Source organism: Gobius niger (genome assembly GCF_951799975.1).
Source record: "Gobius niger genome assembly, chromosome: 18".
In the NCBI taxonomy this organism is placed as follows: Eukaryota; Metazoa; Chordata; class Actinopteri; order Gobiiformes; family Gobiidae; genus Gobius; species Gobius niger.
The window spans coordinates 141,647-161,444 of NC_136869.1; the positions used below are offsets into that span (position 1 = coordinate 141,647).

General features: G+C 41.5%; 1 protein-coding gene across 1 annotated transcript in view; it reads right to left on the reverse strand.

Annotated features, from left to right (window-relative positions):
- Positions 1-19,798, reverse strand: part of LOC306977839 (sodium channel protein type 2 subunit alpha-like) — a gene marked incomplete at its 3' end in the record, with an annotated part of 145,736 nt that overhangs the window by 33,016 nt on the left and 92,922 nt on the right. The window contains exons 17-19 of the mRNA XM_079576278.1: positions 13,450-13,590; positions 11,237-11,360; positions 10,464-10,618 (exon numbers count right to left, since the gene is read on the reverse strand). Coding sequence (XP_079432404.1) covers positions 10,464-10,618; positions 11,237-11,360; positions 13,450-13,590 — 420 coding nt within the window. The remainder of the gene's footprint in view (positions 1-10,463; positions 10,619-11,236; positions 11,361-13,449; positions 13,591-19,798) is intronic.

Genomic DNA, 19,798 nt, shown 5'->3' on the forward strand with positions numbered 1-19,798 from the left:
TTTTTTTGTCCTTTTATTTGTCGCATTTTTGTCTTTTTTTTCGCATTTTCTTGTGACATTTTTGCCACTTTTTCATCAATTTTTTGTCACTTTTAATGTTTTCTCGACAAAATTATATCAAAATTATATCAAATTTTATCAAATTTTTGTCACATTTTTGTCATTGATTGACTGCTGAATTCTTCCGCAGTCAATGATTGGTTTTCATGTTCTTTATTATTATTCCTCTTCCATCTTTTTCCCGATTTTCTAGAGCTTTCAGCACCTTCATGCTTTGTGCAATTTATGCAAGTTATGCATCAAAATGTTCCGCATGTTGAGGAGAAGGTGCTGTTACTTTTGGGACTTCTGCAACTTACGGTTTTTCCGCAATCGGCCAAAATGTCGGAGATTTTTCCCATTGACTTATAATGGGGCTGCCGCAAATCCATGCTTTTCTGCACTTTTTTCTGCATTTTCTGCAATTTCTGCACTTTGTGCATGTTCAGCTTCTGCAACTTGTGGGTTTTGAGAAAAAATGGTCCTTCTGCAGATTTCCAGTTTTTTTATACGAGAGTTTGACATTTTTGCATTGGTGTGTATGTGCGAATCCAGCCAATGGGGAAACTCCAGGCCTTTCAGCCATTTGTGCTTCAGCCAATCAAGCACTGAGGCCATTTCAACAGTTTGACCAGTTTATGGAATATAAAAGTTTATGCAATATTAATAATTTATGCAAATTAACCACTTTATGCATTTTAAACCGTTTATGCAACTTAAGAGTTTATGCCATTTAGGATTTATGAATTTTAAAGAGTTTATGCCATTTACATAATTTATGCAAATTAACCCATTCATGCATTTTACCACTTTATGCAGTTTATACAGTTTATGCAACATGACATTTTATGCATTTTACCAGTTTATGCAAATGTGATTATGCAATTTGAAGAGTTTATGCAATTTCTGCATTCGCTTCCCGCATTTCCGCAGTCAATCGCAATGGCGCAGCCATTGCATTTCTAGTTTTTTTTGTCATTTTTTTGTCAATTTTTGATCAATTTTTTGTCACATTTTTGCCACTTTTTCATAAATTTTTCGTCACTTTTTTGTCACATTTCCATCCTTGTTTCCGTCTCAGTTTTGTTTCTTTTTCTCACCTTTTTTCCAGAAGCTTTTGGATTGGGGTAAAGCCAAACTGGAGAAACTGTGCTCGGTTCAGGCGGGAGTTAAGGGGTTAACGTCCCTGTCTCTCCCATGGTCTGACCCGGGTGGGGGTCACGATCCTAATGAACTGTTCTAATGGGGGTCGCGGCTCTAACAGGTTGAGAACCCCTGATCTAAAGGATCTGTATGAGATCTATGTGAGGTGAACGCTCCTCATGGGCCGACTTCCCCACCGCCTCCTCTGCACCTGCGCCTCTGAAGTGCATCAAAGCCTCGCACCTGTGGGCGGGGTCACCGGGGGTCACCGGGGGGTCACCGGGGGGCGGGACATGAAAGACACGCCAAACATCTTTAAAATAACTCGGGTTCGATTCCCACCTGGACGGGGCCTTTCTGTTCTCCGTCTGTGTAGGTTTCCCCACTAAAACATGTACAATAGGATGAGTGATGTGTCTGTCTGAAGCTACACGTTCTAATTCTCACGGCTTACTTTACTTTACTTTACTTTACTTTACTTTACTGTAAATACTGTTTAAGCGGTGCTAGCTCGCAGTTAGCTTCGCCCGTTAGCTTCTTCTTTGTGATTCCATTAGTGTGTATTGGAGACTCTGACCCGGCGGCAGGAAAGTTGTAATCGTGGTTTTCTGTCCAGAGACACCAGGGGGCGATGAAAGACCCCCCAATCATCCCATGAACACACGTGTGACCCCCACGGGGACGACAGGGAGGGTTTATTAAAGTTAATTACTCTGGTTCTGGAGATATCGGCATGATAATATCGGCCCGATATATCGGCCTAGTTTAAATGTTTGCTTTTACTTAGTGACTTTTCAGATCCACAGATTTGCTTTTTTGAATCGGGTTTAGTTTTGGTTTATAGTTATTAGTGGAAAAGAAAATGAACTCATTTATCCTACATTTTCTCCAGTTTGGCTTTACCCCAATCCAAAAGCTTCTGGAAAAAAGGTGAGAAAATAGCAACAAAACTGAGACGAAAACAATGATGGAAATGTGACAAAAAAAGTGTGTATGAAAAAGTGGCAAAAATGTCACAATTGACAAAAATATGACAAAAATACGAGAAAATGTGACAAAATGCTAAAAAAAAAAGATAAAAATTTGACAAAAAAAACAACGAAAACTTTACAAAAAATGACAAAAATGTGAGAAAATGTAAAAAAAAAATGACCAAAATTCATTTAAAAAATGACAAAAAAAGTCAAAAATTTGATAAAAAATTAACAAAAAAATAACGAAAATTTTACAAAAAATGACAAAAATGTGATAAAAAAATGACGAAAAAATGGCATTACAGATTACAGAAATTAGTTGAATACCAAACAAAAAAATGATGAAAAAAGTTCCTCTCAGTTCAGGCGGGAGTTAAGAGGTTAAAATGCCTGGAATTAACAATATGTTTGCCTAATATGAGTCATTTCCAACTTTAAAGAGGGGGTGTTCTGCTTTAAAGAGGGGGTGTTCTGCTTTAAAGAGGGGGTGTTCTGCTTTAAAGAGGGGGTGTTCTGCTTTAAAGAGGGGGTGTTCTGCTTTAAAGAGGGGGTGTTCTGCTTTAAAGAGGGGGTGTTCTGCTTTAAAGAGGGGGTGTTCTGCTTTAAAGAGGGGGTGTTCTGCTTTAAAGAGGGGGTGTTCTGCTTTTGTCAGCCCCACAGCACCAGTCTATATCCCACTACAATGATGACAAACCTTCTGTTGGTCTGTAAATGCAGTAAATTAGAAAAACTGCCTTGTATAAAATGTCTCTCTCAAAATGGCTGCAGCGAGGACTCAGGCAAACCTATCCCTAAAATGGCCGCCATCAGAGTTTTTACAGATTACTCAGAAATACGTGAATGTGCCAAGGCAACACTTCAGCCATGTTTTTAATGAGGGAGTGACAGAATAACATGAGGGAAAGCTTGAAAAAGTCCATTTTGCTGAATACCCCCCCTTTGAAACCTTTTTATTTGCAATTTTTGTTCATTTTTTTGAATTTTTCCCCCTAATTTAAACGACTGGAACTAGGAATGTCTGACGGTGATATGAGTAAATGTGACTTGTGTAAAAGAACTATCTGCCAATGGAAAGAGTAGTTTTGTTTTGTTTATTTTAAAGACTTTTTAGACTTTTTAGAAAATTAATCTAATTTTAACCTCTTAACTCCCGCCTGAACCGAGAGGATCTTTTTCCTCACGTCACTAGATTTTTTTTCCATCATTTTTTTGTTGGGTATTCAACTCTTTTTTTTTTTTACTTTTATGTCATTTTTTGTATTTTTTGTGTCAATTTTTTATCACATATTTTTCTTTTTTTTCATCCATTTTTTAATCAAATTTTTGTCATTTTTGGTCACGTTTTTGTCATTTTTTCATAATTTTTTCATCATATTTTTGCCAATTTCTTGTGACATTTTTGCCACTTTTTCATCAATGTTTTCTCACTTTTTTCTCACATTTCCATCATTGTTTGCGTCTCAGTTTTGTTGATATTTTCTCACCTTTTTTCCAGAAGCTTTTGGATTGGGGTAAAGCCAAACTGGAGAAACTGTGCTCGGTTCAGGTGGGGGTTAAGGGGTTAAACACAATAAGATCTTGTTTTTCTCGTGTTTTTTGTGTAAAATGACTTGTCCCATTGGCAGAGCTGAACCTGCTTAAATCAAAGGTAAAAGTGTTTCGTCTCTCGGGTTTTTTCGCTTGTTTATTTCTGTTCCATCTGAACCTTTAGCGTTTGGTAAAGTCCGAACCGAGCGGCGCCTTCGCGAAGAACAAGAGGAAGTGACAGAGTCCGTGGGGCGTGAGGATGATGTTCCCGGACGTCTCTCCAGCCTCTGACACTATTCAAGCTGACACTGGGCGAGCGCGGTGTGGGGACGCGCGTGTGTGTGTGTGTGTGTGTGTGTGTGTGTGTGTGTGTGTGTGTGTGTGTGTGTGTGTGTGTGTGTGTTTCACCTGTAAACAAACACTGGTCTGATCTTCTGAGTCACTGTTTCCCGCACATTTATTTGGAGAATTGTTACTTCGACGGCCATTTTTCATGATCTCAGCCTGATTTCCTGATTCCCTGATTCCCTGATTTCTGATTCCTGCCCCTTTTTATTTCTGTTGTTTTTCTTTGTCTTGTCTCTTTGGCAGTTTTTACTTTATTCATTCGAGTGAGATTTACCTGAGAAACGTCTAAGTCGTCAAAACAAGTGAAGTAAAAAAGTGTAAATAAGAGAAAATCATCATTTGTATCGTGTGATTCTATGATAAATGGGCTAATCGCAACACATTCGCTAATGCTAAGGTGGCTAATGCTAAATTGTCTGATGGTAACGCGGCTGATGCTAACGTGGCTAATGCTAACGTGGCTGATACTAATGTGGCTGATGCTAACGTGGCTAATGCTAACGCGGCAGATGCTAACGTGGCTAATGCTAATGTGGCTAATGCTAGCGTGGCCAATATTAACGCTGCTGATGCTAACCCGGCTGATGCTAATGTGGCTGATGCTAATGTGGCTAATGCTAATGATGCTGGTGCTAATGCAGCTGATGCTAACGTGGCTGATGCTAGCGGAATCCTGCCCATTCATTTGTATGGGGAATTGTGCCTATTCATTTGTATGGGGAATTGTGCCCATTCATTTGTATGGGGAATTGTGCCTATTCATTTGTATGGGGAATTGTGCCCATTCATTTGTATGGGGAATTGTGCCCATTCATTTGTATGGGGAATTGTGCCCATTCATTTGTATGGGGAATTGTGCCCATTCATTTGTATGGGGAATTGTGCCTATTCATTTGTATGGGGAATTGTGCCTATTCATTTGTATGGGGAATTGTGCCCATTCATTTGTATGGGGAATTGTGCCCATTCATTTGTATGGGGAATTGTGCCTATTCATTTGTATGGGGAATTGTGCCCATTCATGTGTATGGGGAATTGTGCCCATTCATTTGTATGGGGAATTGTGCCTATTCATTTGTATGGGGAATTGTGCCTATTCATTTGTATTGGGAATTCTGCCCATTCATTTGTATGTGGATTTCAGCCCAGAAACATATGTACATGTTGTGTGCTCGCAGACACAGGCGTGATGGATGAAGGTTCTGGTTCTTCCGTGTTCTCTTCATAATGAGCCGTGATTTATGTTTCCTCTGTTTCCGCGACGGAGCAGAATCCACAGTGACCCAAAAACAGGAGGTGACTCTGCAGCTCCAGCCTCCAGAGGGCCAGATGTGTATCTTTAATAACTCTGGAGCGGAACGAGATATCGGCCCCAGATCATATCGAGATATCGGCCCCAGATCATATCGAGATATCGGCCCCAGATCATATCGAGATATCGGCTCCAGATCATATCGAGATATCGGCCCAGATCATATCGAGATATCGGCCCCAGATCATATCGAGATATCGGCTTCAGGTCATATCGAGATATCGGCCCCAGATCATATCGAGATATCGGCCCCAGATCATATCGAGATATCGGCCCCAGATCACATCGAGATATCGGCCCAGATCATATCGAGATATCGGCTTCAGATCATATCGAGATATCGGCCCCAGATCATATCGAGATATCGGCTCCAGATCATATCGAGATATCGGCCCCAGATCATATCGAGATATCGGCTCCAAATCATATCGAGAAATCGGCTTCAGATCATATCGAGATATCGGCTCCAGATCACATCGAGATATCGGCTCCAGATCATATCGAGATATCGGCCCCTGATCATATCGAGATATCGGCCACAGATGATATCGAGATATCGGCCACAGATCATAGCGAGATATCGGCCCAGATCATATCGAGATATCGGCCCCAGATCATATCGAGATATCGGCTCCAGATCATATCTAGATATCGGCCCCAGATCATATCGAGATATCGGCCCCAGATCATATCGAGATATCGGCCCCAGATCATATCGAGATATCGGCCCCAGATCACATCGAGATATCGGCCCAGATCATATCGAGATATCGGCCCCAGATCATATCGAGATATCGGCCCAGATCATATCGAGATATCGGCTCCAGATCATATCGAAATATCGGCTTCAGATCATATCGAGATATCGGCTCCAGATCACATCGAGATATCGGCTCCAGATCATATCGAGATATCGGCCCCTGATCATATCGAGATATCGGCCACAGATGATATCGAGATATCGGCCACAGATCATAGCGAGATATCGGCCCAGATCATATCGAGATATCGGCCCCAGATCATATCGAGATATCGGCCCAGATCATATCGAGATATCGGCCCAGATCATATCGAGATATCGGCCCCAGATCACATCGAGATATCGGCCCAGATCATATCGAGATATCGGCCCCAGATCATATCGAGATATCGGCCCCAGATCATATCGAGATATTGGCCCAGATCACATCGAGATATCGGCCCAGATCATATCGAGATATCGGCCCCGGATCATATCGAGATATCGGCCACAGATCATATCGAGATATCGGCCCAGATCATATCGAGATATCGGCCCCAGATCATATCGAGATATCGGCCCCAGATCATATCGAGATATCGGCCCCGGATCATATCGAGATATCGGCCACAGATCATATCGAGATATCGGCCCCAGATCATATCGAGATATCGGCCACAGATCATATCGAGATATCGGCCCCAGATCATAGCGAGAAATCGGCCCAGAACATATCGAGATATCGGCTCCAGATCATATCGAGATATCGGCCACAGATCATATCGAGATATCGGCCCCAGATTATATTGAGATATCGGCCCAGATCATATCGGGATATCGGCTTCAGATCAAATCGAGATATCGGCTCCAGATCATATCGGGATATCGGCCCCAGATCATATCGAGATATCGGCCCAGATCATATCGAGATATCGGCCCCGGATCATATCGAGATATCGGCTTCAGATCATATCGAGATATCGGCTTCAGATCATATCGAGATATCGGCCCCAGATCATATCGAGATATCGGCTTCAGATCATATCGAGATATCGGCTTCAGATCATATCGAGATATCGGCCCCAGATCATATCGAAATATCGGCCCCAGATCATATCGAGATATCGGCTTCAGCTCATATCGAGATATCGGCTCCAGATCATATCGAGATATCGGCCCCAGATCACATCGAGATATCGGCTCCAGATCATATAGAGATATCGGCCCCAGATCATATCGAGATATCGGCTTCAGATCATATCGAGATATCGGCCACAGATGATATCGAGATATCGGCCCTGGATCATATCGAGATATCGGCTCCAGATCATATCGAGATATCGGCTCCAGATCATATCGAGATATCGGCCCAGGATCATATCGAGATATCAGCTCCAGATCATATCGAGATATCGGCCCCAGATCATATCGAGATATCGGCCCAAGATCATAGCGAGATATCGGCTCCAGATCATATCGAGATATCGGCCCCAGATCATATCGAGATATCGGCCCAAGATCATAGCGAGATATCGGCTCCAGATCATATCGAGATATCGGCTCCAGATCACATCGAGATATCGGCTTCAGATCATATCGAGATATCGGCTCCAGATCATATCGAGATATCGGCCCTGGATCATATCGAGATATCGGCTCCAGATCATATCGAGATATCGGCCCCAGATCATATCGAGATATCGGCTCCAGATCATATCGAGATATCGGCCCCAGATCATATCGAGATATCGGCCCTGGATCATATCGAGATATCGGCTCCAGATCATATCGAGATATCGGCCCCGGATCATATCGAGATATCGGCTCCAGATCAAATCGAGATATCGGCCCTGGATCATATCGAGATATCGGCCCCAGATCATATCGAGATATCGGCCCTGGATCATATCGAGATATCGGCTCCAGATCATATCGAGATATCGGCTCCAGATCATATCGAGATATCGGCCCAGGATCATATCGAGATATCGGCCACAGATCATATCGAGATATCAGCTCCAGATCATATCGAGATATCGGCCCCAGATCATATCGAGATATCGGCCCAAGATCATAGCGAGATATCGGCTCCAGATCATATCGAGATATCGGCCCCAGATCATATCGAGATATCGGCCCTGGATCATATCGAGATATCGGCTCCAGATCATATCGAGATATCGGCTCCAGATCATATCGAGATATCGGCCCAGGATCATATCGAGATATCGGCCCTGGATCATATCGAGATATCGGCCACAGATCATATCGAGATATCAGCTCCAGATCATATCGAGATATCGGCCCCAGATCATATCGAGATATCGGCCCAAGATCATAGCGAGATATCGGCTCCAGATCATATCGAGATATCGGCCCCAGATCATATCGAGATATCGGCCCAAGATCATAGCGAGATATCGGCTCCAGATCATATCGAGATATCGGCTCCAGATCACATCGAGATATCGGCCCCAGATCATATCGAGATATCGGCCCCAGATCATATCGAGATATCGGCTCCAGATCATATCGAGATATCGGCCCCAGATCATATCGAGATATCGGCCCCAGATCATATCGAGATATCGGCCCCAGATCATATCGAGATATCGGCTCCAGATCATATCGAGATATCGGCCCCAGATCATATCGAGATATCGGCCCCAGATCATATCGAGATATCGGCTCCAGATCATATCAAGATATCGGCTCCAGATCATATCGAGATATCGGCCCCAGATCATATCGAGATATTGGCCCCAGATCATATCGAGATATCGGCCCCAGATCACATCAAGATATCGGCCCCCAGATCACATCGCGATATCGGCCCCAGATCATATCGAGATATCGGCCCCGGATCATATCGAGATATCGGCCCCAGATCATAGAGATATCGGCCCCAGATCATAGAGATATCGGCCCCAGATCATATCGAGATATCGGCTCCGGATCATATCGAAATTTCGGCTCCAGATCATATCGAGATATCGGCCCCAGATCATATCGAGATATCGGCTTCAGATCATATCGAGATATCGGCCCCAGATCATATCGAGATATCGGCTACAGATCATATCGAGATATCGGCCCCAGATCATATCGAGATATCGGCTCCAGATCAAATCGAGATATCGGCCCCAGATCACATCGAGATATCGGCTCCAGATCATATCGAGATATCGGCCCCAGATCATATCGAGATATCGGCTCCAGATCATATCGAGATATCGGCCCCAGATCATATCGAGATATCGGCCCCGAATCATATCGAGATATCGGTCCCGGATCATATCGAGATATCGGCTTCAGATCATATCGAGATATCGGCTTCAGATCATATCGAGATATCGGCTTCAGATCATATCGAGATATCGGCCCCAGATCATATCGAGATATCGGTCCCAGATCATATCGAGATATCGGCCCCGGATCATATCGAGATATCGGCCCCAGATCATATCGAGATATCGGCCCCAGATCATATCGAGATATCGGCCACAGATCATATCGAGATATCGGCCCCAGATCATATCGAGATATCGGCCCCGGATCATATCGAGATATCGGCCCCAGATCATATCGAGATATCGGCCCCGGATCATATCGAGATATCGGCCCCAGATCATATCGAGATATCGGCCCCAGATCATATTGGGGGAAGATATGTTAACAAATTTGGGAACAGATTGTAAAGAATTGGGGCATTAAAAAAAAACAAAATGAAACACTGGGGGGGAAATCTGAGGAAAACAGGGAAACTACTCGGGGGAAAGGGATGGAATAATTTAGAAAAATACTGTGGGGGGGTTGGGGAGAATAATCGTAAGAACATGGGGGTAAAATGGGGGGGTGTCGTGTGAGAACATGGGGGTAACATGGGGGGTGTCGTGTGAGAACATGGGGGTAAAATGGGGGGGTAAAATGGGGGGGTGTCGTGTGAGAACATGGGGGGGTAACATGGGGGGTGTCGTGTGAGAACATGGGGGTAACATGGGGGGGTCACATGGGGGGGTAGGGCCTCTGACTCGCGGTTGTTTTGCTGACGCCGTGAGAAGTGGCTGAAGCGACTGTTCTTGACACGATTCTGTCGGCTCAGGTTAAGCTCAGGTTCAACTCGGCTGAAGCCGCGGAGACGACGCCCACACAGGCATTAGCCCCCCCCACTGGGGAGGGGGGGGGGGGGGGGCTTTAACGGACGCCATGTTTCTGTGATGTTTCAGTGAAGCTTCGGTCGTGATTTTGAGCCATTTCATTGATTTATTGGTGAAGTTTCTGGAATATTTCGGTCATGTTTGGATCAGGTACTACGGTAACACTTCGGTCATGTACTACATGTACTACATGTACTACATGTACTATAGTAATACTTCCTCACCAGGTCGTCGTCGTTGTCGTCGTCGCTCGGCTCCTCCTCCTCCTCCTCTGGAAACTCGATGTCAGATTCTCCGGGGGCGATGGGGACGCTCAGGGTCAGCGACGCGTTGGTCATGTAGCTGTCGTCCGACGCCACGTACTTCTCCACATGACGACCTGCGGGAGTACTGCAGTTACTGCGGTATTTACAGGGAGTACTGCAGTTACTGCGGTATTTACAGGGAGTACTGCAGTTACTGCGGTATTTACAGGGAGTACTGCAGTTACTGCGGTATCTACAGGGAGTACTGCAGTTACTGCGGTATTTACAGGGAGTACTGCAGAGTTACTGTGGTATCTACAGGGAGTACTGCACCGTTACTGCTTCAACAAAGATGTGACAAAAATGAAAAAAAAAGAAAGAAAAAAAAACATACAAAAGGTGACACAACACAACAATAACACGAGGAAAAAGATCAGTTTTGTGGGTCTTAGCTTTCAAATGAACTGCTACACAGGCCTATAGCCCAAGAGGACAGAGGCATGTGGTTCAGGCGGGGGGTCAGAGGTCAATGCCTGACCAGGACGTTTACATCAGAGGCCGGTCTGGACCCAAAAGTCCTGGGACAGATTTTTACTAGTCCAGCCCTGAACCCGTCGACCCGGCTCTGGTGTAGAAGTACTAGTATTTGTAGTATTTGCAGTATTTGCAGTACTTGCAGTACCTATGGCCCCGTTGACCTCCGTCTGGTGTAGAAGTACTAGTATTTGCAGTATTTGCAGTACTTGCAGTACCTATGGCCCCGTTGACCTCCGTCTGGTGGATGCTGCTGAGTCGCTTCAGTTTCAGAGCCTGGATCTGAGCCTCGCGCCGTTTCTCTCTCCGTCGTTTCAGATTCCCGTTAAACAGGTCCAGCATCTGCAACAAAGCACAGGTAACTAGGCCTTAACTAACGCTTAACTAAAAAATAACTAACCCATAACTAACGCTTAACTAACGCTTAACTAACGCTTAACTAACGCTTAACCAACCCATAACTAACGCTTAACTAACGCTTAACTAACGCTTAACTAACGCTTAACTAACCCATAACTAACCCATAACTAACCCATAACTAACCCATAACTAACACATAACTAACCCATAACTAACCCATAACTAACGCTTAACTAACACATAACTAACCCACAACTAACCCACAACTAACCCATAACTAACGCATAACTAACGCATAACTAACCCATAACTAACCCACAACTAACCCATAACTAACCCATAACTAACCCACAACTAACCCATAACTAACCCATCACTAACGCTTAACTAACCCATAACTAACGCTTAACTAACCCACAACTAACCCATAGCTAACCCATAACTAACCCATAACTAACCCATAACTAACCCATAACTAACTCATAACTAACCCATAACTAACCCATAACTAACCCATAACTAACCCATAACTAACACATAACTAACACATAACTAACACATAACTAACCCACAACTAACCCACAACTAACCCATAACTAACCCATAACTAACACATAACTAACACATAACTAACCCATAACTAACTCATAACTAACCCACAACTAACCCATAACTAACGCATAACTAACCCATAACTAACGCTTAACTAACCCACAACTAACCCACAACTAACGCTTAACTAACCCACAACTAACCCATAACTAACCCACAACTAACCCATAACTAACCCATAACTAACCCACAACTAACCCATAACTAACGCTTAACTAACCCACAACTAACCCATAACTAACCCACAACTAACCCATAACTAACCCACAACTAACCCATAACTAACCCATAACTAACCCACAACTAACCCATAACTAACGCTTAACTAACCCACAACTAACCCACAACTAACCCATAACTAACCCACAACTAACCCATAACTAACCCACAACTAACCCACAACTAACCCATAACTAACGCTTAACTAACCCACAACTAACCCATAACTAACCCTTAACTAACCCATAACTAACCCTTAACTAGCCCATAACTAACCCATAACTAGCCCATAACTAACACATAACTAACCCATAACTAACCCACAACTAACGCTTAACTAACCCACAACTAACCCATAACTAACCCACAACTAACCCATAACTAACCCACAACTAACCCACAACTAACCCATAACTAACCCATAACTAACCCACAACTAACCCATAACTAACCCACAACTAACCCACAACTAACCCATAACTAACCCACAACTAACCCATAACTAACCCACAACTAACGCTTAACTAACCCACAACTAACCCATAACTAACCCACAACTAACCCACAACTAACCCATAACTAACCCATAACTAACCCACAACTAACCCATAACTAACCCACAACTAACCCACAACTAACCCATAACTAACCCACAACTAACCCACAACTAACCCATAACTAACCCATAACTAACCCACAACTAACCCATAACTAACCCACAACTAACCCACAACTAACCCATAACTAACCCACAACTAACCCATAACTAACCCACAACTAACGCTTAACTAACCCACAACTAACCCATAACTAACCCACAACTAACCCACAACTAACCCATAACTAACCCATAACTAACCCACAACTAACCCATAACTAACCCACAACTAACCCATAACTAACCCACAACTAACCCACAACTAACCCATAACTAACCCACAACTAACGCTTAACTAACCCACAACTAACCCATAACTAACCCATCACTAACGCTTAACTAACGCTTAACTAACGCTTAACTAACCCATAACTAACCCATAACTAACTCCTGATCTGAATCTGAACTAAACTAGAGGAAAACTGTGACGCGTCAAAGGGGAAGAAGAACAAAGTGAAATATTCCAACACAAAAACAACACTCTCTCTGGGAGGGGGAGGAGTCTCTGCAGGAGTACCTGGGGGGGGAGTACCTGGGGGAGTACCCGGGTGAGCACCCCTCCCTCCCCCCCTCCCTCAGTACCTGGTCTTTGCAGTGCCCGGCTCCGATGGCGATGCGTTTGATGGCGATCTGCAGGTTGTTCATTTCTCCGTCGTCGTCCGGAGACGAGAGGTTGTCAGAGCTGAAGGAGGAGAGGAGCAAGGCCAGGAAGAGGTTCAACACCTGAGGAGAGAGAGGAGAGAGGTCAGAGGTCAGAGGGAGGGGGGGAGGGAGGAGAGGAGCAAGGCCAGGAAGAGGTTCAACACCTGAGGAGAGAGAGGAGAGAGGTCAGAGGTCAGAGGTCAGGGGGGAGGGGTCAGGGGGGAGGGGGGAGGGAGGAGAGGAGCAAGGCCAGGAAGAGGTTCAACACCTGAGGAGAGAGAGGTCAGAGGTCAGAGGTCAGGGGTCAGGGGGGAGGGGTCAGGGGTCAGGGGGGAGGGAGGAGAGGAGCAAGGCCAGGAAGAGGTTCAACACCTGAGGAGAGAGGTCAGAGGTCAGGGGGAGGGGGTCAGAGGTCAGAGGGAGGGGGTCAGAGGTCAGAGGTCAGAGGGAGGGGGTCAGAGGTCAGAGGTCAGGGGGGAGGGGTCAGGGGTCAGGGGAGAGGGGACCTTTAGGTGTTTTGTCTTCAGTGACTCCATCATGTCTGTGTCGCCCCCTGGTGTTTCCCGCTCATTCACACACACTGACATGTTTGGTATCCACGTGTAGCAGGAAAGACTGATCCAAATATGGTCATTTGGTCAGACACGGCGGCTAAAGACGGGAGGAACATAGATACAGACGCATCTCGTCACAGAAGGGGGCGTGGCTTCACCGAGGGGGAAAATAGAATCTTTAGAGAAACACAATTTTCCCTCTTTTTAACCATTTTCTGGTGGAATATGAACTTATTTATCGCATAAATAAAGTCAAGTGTAAATCAGGCCCATATGGATATTTTCTCACAGCAGATTGTTCAGTAGAAGTGAAAAAACGAGGAGTAAAACGAGGAGCAAAACGTCCGCGCAGTAACTCCTAAAGACTCCCCCGCTCACTTCCGTCAATAACCTTTAGGAGTTACTGCTCCTGTATCATTACGCCTCACAATATAGTTCCCCTTTTTATCTGCTTATAAAATCCACATGTTACATTTCTGTGTAAATATACTTGGCATGAAAACACTTCACGTAACTTTATTTAAATAGGGAACACGTGGAAGAGCTTGGTAGCTTCTATCGTGAGCTTTTTTGGAGCTATGTGACATGTGGGAGAGGCTGCGTATGTGTGAGCGCACGGACAAAGACCAGACGGGGATATATTAACTCCACTAAGGTTAGGTAAGAACATATCTCAGTATGTAAAAACGGTGGCCTATTCCTTTAAAGTAGTTTTTGAATAATTAGAGAAAGTTTAGATTTTCTTCAAAATTGTTTTCCCCCTTAACTGTTTTCAAACATGACCATATATGGGCGATTCCAGAGATGCCGTTTATATCTACACACAGGGGCTAAACTCTGCTCTCCCTCTGACACATGGACCTGTAATGTCCTCATGAGGCCTGGTGGTGGCGCTGCTCTCACTGTGACACATGGACCTGTAATGTCCTCATGAGGCCTGGTGGTGGCGCTGCTCTCCCTGTGAGTGAATGTGAGCAGTGCTTAAGGATCGGTTACACTTTACATTATTCACCAGTGACCCACAGTCACAGGCAGCAGCGGAGCCCAGGACCAGGACCAGGACCGGGACCAGGACCAGGACCAGGACCAGGACCAGGACCAGGACCAGGACCAGGACCAGGACCAGGACCAGGACCGGGACCAGGACCAGGACCAGGACCAGGGCCAGGGCCAGACCCAGGACAAGACCAGACCCAGACACAGGACAAGACCAGACCCAGACCCAGGACAAGACCCAGGGCAAGACCCAGACCCAGGGCAAGACCCAGACCCAGGACAAGACCCAGGACAAGACCCAGACCCAGGACAAGACCCAAGACAAGACCAGACCAGACCCAGACCCAGGACAAGACCCAGACCCAGGACAAGACCCAAGACAAGACCAGACCAGACCCAGACCCAGGACAAGACCAGACCCAGGACAAGACCCAGACCCAGGACAAGACCCAGACCCAGGACAAGACCCAGGACAAGACCCAGGACAAGACCCAGACCCAGGACAAGACCCAGACCCAGACCCAGACCAGACCCAGGACAAGACCCAGGACAAGACCCAGGACAAGACCCAGGACAAGACCCAGACCAGACCCAGACCATTACACTGAGCAGATCAAATCAAGCCGTGGACTCTTGTTATAAAATGGAATAAATGACGAACATTAAAAGTAAAGAGCGCAGAGTAAGGACTAAACTTTAGGGCCGTTTTTACACCTTTACCATCTGCACTTCAGCCGCTCCGTTAGACTCCGCACTTTAACAGCCAGAACACATTCGGAAGCTTCTTTTTCACACACGGATCTGATTCCTGACGGATTCATTGACCATTTTACACAATTGTTTCCAAATAACAAGTTTATTCAAAAGCTAAACTCGATCCAAAATCCCTCTGAGCTTCTTCTAAGTCAGAGAACACTGATCCAGAAGCTCCAACATCCACTTCCTCTGGAGCAGAAACACCTGCACAAATATGAGTTTAATTTTATTGGAGAGAATGTGAGGCGTCTCTGCTGTAATGTTCCTGGTGTCCCACTGAGCAGGTGTGTGTGTGTGTGTGTGTGTGTGTGTGTGTGTGTGTGTGTGGGTGTGAGCGTGCACGTGTGTGTGAGCGCGCACGTGTGTGTGAGCGCGCACGTGTGCTAACTCAGGGAAACTCCGCGCGACGATCGTTTGTCACAAAAACTCGCCATCTGGATTCGGGCGCCATAAATCTGCAGACGCTCCACACGGAGACAGTCACCTTCAGCAGCCGTACTGTATAAGACTGTTAAAACTGAGAGATATTATTAAAACCACTATTAAAACTGAGAGATGTTATTAAAACCACTATTAAAACTGAGAGATGTTATTAAAACCACTATTAAAACTGAGAGATGTTATTAAAACCACTATTAAAACTGAGAAATATTATTAAAACCACTATTAAAACTGAGAGATGTTATTAAAACTGAAAAATATTATTAAAACTGGCCTTACTGTATAAGACTGTTAGAACTGAGAAATATTATTAAAACTGGCCTTACTGTATAAGACTGTTAAAACTGAGAAATATTATTAAAACACACTATTAAAACTGAGAGATGTTATTAAAACTGAGAGATATTATTAAAACTGAGAGATGTTATTAAAACTGAGAGATATTATTAAAACAGGCTTTACTGTAAGACTGTTAAAACTGAGAAATGTTATTAAAACACACTATTAAAACTGAGAGATGTTATTAAAACACACTATTAAAACTGAGAGATGTTATTAAAACTGAGAGATGTTATTAAAACTGAGAGATGTTATTAAAACCACTATTAAAACTGAGAGATATTATTAAAACTGAGAGATGTTATTAAAACCACTATTAAAACTGAGAGATGTTATTAAAACTGAGAGATGTTATTAAAACCACTGTTAGAACTGAGAGATGTTATTAAAACACACTATTAAAACTGAGAGATGTTATTAAAACACACTATTAAAACTGAGAGATGTTATTAAAACCACTATTAAAACTGAGAGATGTTATTAAAACCACTATTAAAACTGAGAGATGTTATTAAAACCACTATTAAAACTGAGAGATGTTATTAAAACCACTATTAAAACTGAGAGATGTTATTAAAACCACTATTAAAACTGAGAGACGTTATTAAAACACACTATTAAAACTGAGAGATGTTATTAAAACCACTATTAAAACTGAGAGATGTTATTAAAACCACTATTAAAACTGAGAGACGTTATTAAAACCACTATTAAAACTGAGAGATGTTATTAAAACCACTATTAAAACTGAGAGATGTTATTAAAACCACTATTAAAACTGAGAGATGTTATTAAAACCACTATTAAAACTGAGAGATGTTATTAAAACTGAGAGATGTTATTAAAACCACTATTAAAACTGAGAGATGTTATTAAAACTGAGAGATGTTATTAAAACCACTGTTAGAACTGAGAGATGTTATTAAAACACACTATTAAAACTGAGAGATGTTATTAAAACACACTATTAAAACTGAGAGATGTTATTAAAACCACTATTAAAACTGAGAGATGTTATTAAAACCACTATTAAAACTGAGAGATGTTATTAAAACCACTATTAAAACTGAGAGACGTTATTAAAACACACTATTAAAACTGAGAGATGTTATTAAAACCACTATTAAAACTGAGAGATGTTATTAAAACCACTATTAAAACTGAGAGACGTTATTAAAACACACTATTAAAACTGAGAGACGTTATTAAAACACACTATTAAAACTGAGAGATGTTATTAAAACACACTGTTAAAACTGAGAGATGTTATTAAAACACACTATTAAAACTGAGAGATGTTATTAAAACTGAGAGATATTATTAAAACTGAGAGATATTATTGAAACTGGATTTTATTCTGAAAAATATTATTAAAAATGGCTTTTATTCTGAAAAATATTATTAAAAATGGCTTTTATTCTGAAAAATATTATTAAAACAGGCTTTTATTCTGAAAAATATTGTTAAAACTGGCTTTTATTATGAGAGACATTATTAAAACTGGCTTTTATTCTGCAAAATATTAAAACAGGCTTTTATTCTGAAAAATATTATTAAAACTGGCTTTTATTCTGAAAAATATTATTAAAACAGGCTTTTATTCTGAAAAATATTATTAAAACTGGCTTTTATTCTGAAAAATATTATTAAAACAGGCTTTTATTCTGAAAAATATTATTAAAACTGGCTTTTATTATGAGAGATATTATTAAAACAGGCTTTTATTCTGATAAATATTATTAAAACTGGCTTTTATTCTGAAAAATATTATTAAAACTGGCTTTTATTATGAGAGATATTATTAAAACTGGCTTTTATTATGAGAGATATTATTAAAACTGGCTTTTATTCTGATAAATATTATTAAAACTGGCTTTTATTATGAGAAATATTATTAAAACTGGCTTTTATTATGAGAAATATTATTAAAACTGGCTTTTATTATGAGAGATATTATTAAAACTGGCTTTTATTCTGAGAAATATTATTAAAACAGGCTTTTTTTATGAGAGATATTATTAAAACTGGCTTTTATTATGAGAGATATTATTAAAACTGGCTTTTATTATGAAAAATATTATTAAAACTGGCTTTTATTATGAGAAATATTATTAAAACAGGCTTTTATTATGAGAAATATTATTAAAACTGGCTTTTATTATGAGAGATATTATTAAAACTGGCTTTTATTATGAGAAATATTATTAAAACTGTCTTTTATTCTGAAAGATATTATTAAAACTGGCTTTTATTATGAGAAATATTATTAAAACAGGCTTTTATTCTGAAAAATATTATTAAAACTGGCTTTTATTCTGAAAGATATTATTAAAACTGGCTTTTATTATGAAAAATATTATTAAAACTGGCTTTTATTCTGAAAGATATTATTAAAACTGGCTTTTATTATGAGAAATATTATTAAAACAGGCTTTTATTATGAGAAATATTATTAAAACTGGCTTTTATTATGAGAAATATCATTAAAACTGGCTTTTATTATGAGAGATATTATTAAAACTGGCTTTTATTCTGAGAGATATTATTAAAACAGGCTTTTGTTCTGAAAAATATTATCAAAACAGGCTTTTATTCTGAGAGATATTATTAAAACTGGCTTTTATTCTGAAAAATATTATTAAAACTGGCTTTTATTCTGATAAATATTATTTTCATAAAGGAATGAGGCATTTTCTGCATAAAAACATATTTTTAGCGACGGAATCTAAATAATGTTCCGGCCCAGGTTTAATTGTTTGGTTTTATTTTGTGACACAAAAGGAACAAAGTTTTGCTCAGAGAGATTTTTAATCTGGTTTTGAATAAACTGTTTTTTAATAATGAAAAATAAATAACTACGAATTAGATCAGTAGAAATGTTTTGCCCCTGATTTTTATTCTGATGAAGCGGAACCAAAGAGACGAGACACGCGAGACTCAAACTGTTACTAAACAAAAAATGTTTTAAAAAAATCACAAAATTTTAAATAAAAACAAAATAATTCAATTTTCCAAAGTTTTCAAAACTGTTTTCCAAACTCTTCCAAATTGTTCGAGACAGAAAAAAAAAAATCCCACAGAAGTAAAAATGTTCCAAACTGTAAATCTTTTAATAATAAAGAATAAACCCTGTTTTAGTTTTTTTACTCTGACAGAGTTAAAAGACTAGTTTCTGTTTCCATGAATTCTCGCTTCACAGCTAG